This window comes from Myotis brandtii, unplaced genomic scaffold, assembly GCF_000412655.1.
Source record: "Myotis brandtii unplaced genomic scaffold, ASM41265v1 scaffold215, whole genome shotgun sequence".
Lineage (NCBI taxonomy): Eukaryota > Metazoa > Chordata > Mammalia > Chiroptera > Vespertilionidae > Myotis > Myotis brandtii.
In genome coordinates, this window is record NW_005358043.1 from 2,762,464 (window position 1) to 2,768,778 (window position 6,315).

The window sequence follows — 6,315 nt, forward strand, 5'->3', positions numbered from 1 at the left end:
GTGGCTGCCAACCGCCATCTTGGCTGGTAGTTAATTTGCATATTGCCCTGATTAGCCAATGGGAAGGGTAGCGGAGGTATGGCTAATTACCATGTTTCTCTTTTATTAGTGTTCTCACTAGGTTCCTTAAAATTCTCATTAAGTTCCTTGAGCATATTTATACCCACTGTTTTGAACTCAGTATCTGGTATTTTGCTTGTTGCCATTTCCTTTAGTTCTTTTTCTGGAGATTTCTTTTGTTTCTTTTTTGTTTGTTGGCTTGTTTGTTTGTTTTTCATTTGCGACATGTTTCTTTGTCTGCATATTGGCTGCTTCCCTGTGTTTGCTTCTATTTACTAAATAGAGCTGCTATGTCTCCTGGAATTAGTAGAGTGACCTTATGTAGTAGATGTCCTGTAGGGCCCAGTGGCTCAGCCTCTCCCATTACCTGACCTGGGAACTCTAGGTATGCCCCTGTGTGGGCTGTGTGCCCTATCCTATGGTAATTGAGCCTTGATTGATGTTGGCATCACTGGGAGGGACAGGCCAATCAGCTGTGCAGACCAGCTGCAATTACAGAAGAAGAGCTGCTGTGTTAGAGACACCCCTGTGCAGCAGGACTTGCTTCAATGGGGCTTTAATGCTCACTAAGTATTCCCTTTGAGTTTGTCACTTGTGGATGTGGTAGGGTTGTAATCTGGTATTGTCTGAAGCTGACTGCCAGATGTACTGGCTCTGGGGCCTCCCTGGAGGTGCAAAGTCAGCTATTGCTTATGCTCTGCCTGAAGCCACCCCACACAAGTTACAGAATGATCTGCAGATGGCTGCTACTTTTGTTGGGTTTGGAGGTGCCCAGGAGAGGCAAAGCTGTGAATCAACACAAGCTGCTGCTAGTGCTGGACTTGGGACCAGTTAACAAGAAGTATGGACACCCTGAGGCCAGCTTCTCCTTTTCTAAGAGATTTTAGGAGAGTCTGAAGCCTAACCCAGGACAGGCCATTCATATGGAAAAGACACTGCAAACAGCTCAGGCAGGGCTGAAGATTGAGTGGGATGGGGTTTCTTGGAGTCACCAGGAAAGGTGAAAAGTGTGGGCCAGGTTGATGGAGTCTCAGATATGGCGACTGCTTGTCAACTCTCTGGTGGGGAGGTCTCAGCAAAGGAACAATGGCCTCTGTCAGCACTTTTTCTGGGAGAAAGCTGTCCCCCATTTTTGCTCTGATGCCAGAAAATTTAGTCCCTCCCTGTATGTCCTTGGATTCTTTCAAGCTGCTGCCCCCCTCTGGAGCTCAGAGGGAGTGAGTCCAAGTAAGTCCATGCACCAGCCCTTTAAGAGTAATTGCCTGGGACTTCAGCAACCTTCTGTACCACAATCCCTTCTGGTTTTTACAGGCTGAAGTTATGAGAACTTGTCTTCCCAGCACTGGAACCCTGGGCTGGGGGTCTGGCAAGGGTGGGACCCTTTGCTCCTCACAGGAGCCTCCATAATCAAGATATTTCTCCTGATTTAAAAAAAAAAGTCACACATGGGTGTCAGACCAATTTATTCCACACGCCTGGCCCTCCTACTAGTCTCAGTGTGGCTTCTTCTTTAATTCTGTAGTTGCCAGATTTCAGGTGGTTCAGAATGATAGTTTTTATTTGGTTTAGTTGTAATTTTTATGTGGTTGTGGGAGGATGTGAGTACTGCATTTTCCTACACTGCCATTTTTTCCCCTTCTTGTTCTTCTTTTTATTCTTGTTCTTATTCTTTAAAAGAAAAATAAAAAACTTTAACATTTCTTGTAATACTGGTTTGATAGTGATGAATTCACATTATCTTTTTCTTGCCTGGGAAGCTTGTTATCTGTCCTTTGAGTCTGAATGATAGTTTTACTGGGTAGATTAATCTTGGTTATAGGTCCTTACTTTTCATCACTTTGAATACTTCTTGCCAATCCCTTTTTACCTGTGAAATTTCTGATGAGAAATCAGCTGAAAGTCTTATGGCAGTGCCCTGGTAGGTAACTAATGGCTTTTCCCTTGCTAGTTTTAAGATTCTCTCTTTATCTTTAACCTTTGGCATTTTAATTATGATGTGTCTTGGTGGGGTCTCTTTGGGTTTGACTTGTTTGAGACTATCTGCGTTCCTAGACTTGTATGTATCTCTTTTACCAGGTTAGGAGAGTTTTTTGATATTATATTTTGAAATAGGTTTTCAATTTCTTGCTCTCTCTCTCTTCTCCTTTCAATATCCCCATGATGCGAATGTTGGTATGCTTGAAATTGTCCCAGAGGCTCCTTACACTATCCTCATTTTTTTGGGATCTTTTTTCTTTTTGCTCTTCTTATTGGATGTTTTCTGCTCCCTTATCTTCCAAATTGCTGATTTGATTCTATGCTTCATCTATACAACTGTTGATTTTCTGTAATTTTTTTTAATCCTCACCTGAGGATATTTTTCTATTGATTTTTAGAGAGAGTGGAAGAGAGAGGGAAAGACAGAGAGAAATATCAATGTGAGAGAAAAACATCGATTGGTTTCCTCCTGCAATTGCACCGACCCAGGCCCGGGCTGGGGAGGATCTGCAACTGAGGTATGTGCCCTTGACTGGAATCGAATCCTGGACCCTTCAGTCTGAAGGCCAACACTCTATCCACTGATTTTAGCTGGCTAGGACTAATATATTTTTTATTTCAGTTACTGTATTCTTCATTTTGGACTGGTTCTTTTTTATGGTTTCTATCTCCTTTATTATGCTGTTGAAGTGCTCACTGAGATCATTGAGCATCCTTATAAGCATTGTTTTGAACTCTGTATCTGGTATTTTGCTTGCTGCCATTTCGTTCAGTTTTTTTCTGGAGATTTCTCCTGTTCTTTCATTTGGAAACTGTTTCTTTGTCTCCTCATTTTTGGCTGCTTCCATGTGTTTGTTTCTATGTATTAGGTATAGCTGCTATGTCTCCCAGTCTTGGTAGAATGGCCTTATGTAGTAGATATTCTGTAGGCCCCAATGGCATAGCCTCCCACGTCACCTGATCTGGGTGCTCCACTTGCACACCCCTCCCCCCCACACACACACCTTATGTTGGCTGTGTGCACTCATTATAGATGAGTCCTGATTGCTGTTGGTACCTCACTGGTAGAAATTGATCCATAGGCAGATTGACTTAAGGACTGGCTTAGACTGTAGCAGAGAAGCTACTGTGCAAGAAATGATCCCAGGACTAGCTTCAGTGGAACTTTGGTGCCTGGCCATGTCTGCGCATTGAGTGTGTCGCTTATGGAGATGGTTGAGTTGTAACCTGGTATGATATGAAGCTGTTCACTTGATACACTACTGGCTCTGGGGCCTCCTAGGAGGTCCAGGCTAACCACTGCCTGTGCCTGGCCCCGGGCCACCGGGTATAAGCTACAGAGCAATCTGCAAATGGCTGCTACTTGTGTTGGACTTGGAAGTGCCCAAGAGAGGCCAAGCTGTAAACTGAGGCTGGCTCCCTCTACTGCCATGCCTGGGGCCACCTAGCAAGAGATATGAGGTATGCAGAGGCTAGATACTGCTTATTTAAGAGATTTTTGGAAAATCCAAAGAATGAGCCAATAAATTGCATTTGTATGGAAAGGCCAAAGGAAGTAGCTTGGATGGGCCCACCAGCTGGGTGGGGCCAGGTCTCAGTGAATCACCACAGCCAGGCAAACAGTGTTAACCAGGTTAATGGAGACTCAGATATGGTGCCTGCTATGTGTGTGTGTGTGGGAGGGGGGGGGGGCGGGGAGGTGGCGCTGCTCAAAAAGGAAACAATGGTCTCTACCAGCAATTCTCTCTAGAAGAAAACTGTTTTCCTGCCCTCATCCTGAAGTCAGAAAATTTAGTTCCTTCCTGTATATCCCTGGTGCCTTTTGAATTGCTGCCCAGTGCTGGAGCTCAGACGGAGTGAGTCCAAGTTCATACATGGGCCCTTTAAGAGGAACACCTGGGCCCTGGTTGGGTAGCTCAGTTGGTTAGAGCATCATCCCAATACACCCAGGTTGTGGGTTTAATCCCTGGCTGGGGCACATATAAGAATTTACCAATGAATACATAAATAAGTGGAACAACAAATGCTGCTGCTCTCTCTCTCTCAAAATCAATAAAATTAAGCAATTAAAAAATAATATAAAAGTTATAATTAAGAGAAACACTGTGGACTCCAGCAACCATCCATCTTACTCAGCTACCATCCCTACTGGTTTTTACAGCTAGAAGTAATGAGGCCTTCTCTTCTCAGCACTGGAACCCATGGTTAGGGTGCCTGGTGTGGGACTGCGATGCCTCCCTCCTCAGGGGGAACCTCTCTGCAGCCAAGATATCTCTCCCAATTTTTACCTGTTACATGTGTGTATGAGATCAGCCATTCTGTGTCTTCGTCCTTCCTACTAGTCTTGATGTAGGTTTTTCTTTATCTCCTAAGTTATAGGGTTTCTGTTTGGCTAGATTTCAGGTGGTTTTGAATAATGGTTTTCTGTAGTTTAGTAGTAATTTCAATGTGGTTGTGTGAGTATGTTTACCTATGCCACCATTAATTCTAGGGTTGTTTGTTTGTCTGTTAGTTTGTTAATCCTCACCCAAGGATATTTTTCCAATGGTTTTTAGAGAGAGTGGAAGGGACAGGGAGAGAAAGAGAGAAACATCAATGTGAGAGACAAATCTATTAGTTGCCTCCTATACTTGTCCCAACCAGAGCTAGGGATCAAGCTTGCAATCAAGGTAATGCCCTTGACCAGGATTGAACCTAGAACCCTTCAGTCTGCAAGCTGATGCTCTATCCACTGAGATAAATCAGCTAGGGCTAATTCTAGTTTTTAAATAAATTTATATAGTAATCTGAACCTTGCTAAAGATTTTAATAATCAATTCCCCTAAAATGTTCCAAAACTGGTCTATATCGATAGGAATATATATAGTCTCTTTCTTTTCCTTTTCTCACCTAACTTACGGTGGAATAATCCTCATTTTAGATATTTAATCAGCTGGACAACAAAATATTGGATTACCAATGAGAATGCTATACTGCTCAAAATCAGGCTTGTTTTAGGATTATCTGGTAAATTTTCTCTAAATTTGAATTGCCTAAGCTTTATGAAACAGACTTCTAAAATCTAAAAATTATACCATAGGGATGTAAACTATAGCATAGAGAACATATTTAATAGTATTGGAATAACCATGCATGGTGCCAGGTGAGTACTAGAAATATCAGGGGGAACACTTGGTAAAGTATATGATTATCTATTCTAACCACTATGCTCTACATGTGAAACTAGTACAAAATAATATTGAATGTAAAATATAATTGAAAAATATAAAATCTCAAAATTATACCAGTCCAAGCACATTAATAGATCACATATTTCTTCTGAGAATCATCTTGACCCTGCCCTCAGATATTCATGCAATCTATCTTCCTAAGGAGGTGGGATGGTTCTCCATTGACTTTAGAATATGTCTATGTGTCACTGCTTAACTGGGGTTCCAGGCTCCTGACTCCTTACCTAGACATCCACACCATATGTAGGTGGTTGAGATATGCATCAGAGTAGATAGAAAATCTATATGTATCTATCTATACTAATAAAGGCTAATATGCTAATTAGACCAGACGTCTTATGGACATCCTTCCGGACAAAGCCATGGTGGTGGGGCTGAGACAAAGTTGGTTAGGGGTGATCAGGCCAGCAGGGGAGAGCAGTTAGGGGGATCAGGCCTGTAGGGGAGAGCATTTAGGGTATTCAGGCCAGCAGGGAAGAGCAGTTAGGGGGATCAGGCCACAGAAGAGAGCGGTTAGAGGGATCAGGCTGGCAGGGGAGAGCAGTTAGGGTGATCAGGCCAGCAGGGGAGTAGTTAGAGGCATCAGGCAGGCAGGCAGAGTGGTTAGGGGTGATAGGCAAGCAAGCATAGTGGTTAGGGATGAACAGCCAGGCAGGTGAGTGGTTAGGAGCCAGTGGTCCCAGATTGTGAAAGGGATGTCCCCCAAGGGGTCCCAGATTGGAGAGGGTGCAGGCCAGGCTGAGGGACCACCTTCGTGCACGAATTTCATGCACAGAGCCTCTAGTATATTCTAGTCTAATAAAAGAGAAACATTCAAATTGACAGCACCTCCACTACGCCCCCACACCACGCCCACCAGCCAATCAGAGCGACTATATGCAAATTAACCCAACCAAGATGGCGGCCAGCAGCCACGGAGCTGGAGCAAGCAGGAGGCTTGGTTGCCCCAGTGAAGGAGGAAGCCAAGCTTCCTGCCTGCCCTGAGCTCCGCTCATGGCAACAAAGTTTCAATTATAGAAGACAAATAAATCCCAGATACCTGCTTCCA

General features: G+C 43.7%; 1 protein-coding gene and 1 long non-coding RNA gene across 2 annotated transcripts in view; both read left to right on the top strand.

Annotated features, from left to right (window-relative positions):
* The window catches only part of LOC102256196 (chromosome unknown open reading frame, human C10orf67), a 104,929-nt gene extending 103,982 nt beyond the window's left edge, over window positions 1-947 (top strand). The window contains exon 16 of the mRNA XM_014539383.1: window positions 836-947. Coding sequence (XP_014394869.1) covers window positions 836-947 — 112 coding nt within the window. The remainder of the gene's footprint in view (window positions 1-835) is intronic.
* Window positions 948-1,261: 314 nt separating this feature from the next.
* LOC106726027 overlaps window positions 1,262-6,315 on the top strand; it is a 16,373-nt gene continuing 11,319 nt past the window's right edge. The window contains exon 1 of the long non-coding RNA XR_001362042.1: window positions 1,262-1,343. This is a non-coding gene — a long non-coding RNA (uncharacterized LOC106726027). The remainder of the gene's footprint in view (window positions 1,344-6,315) is intronic.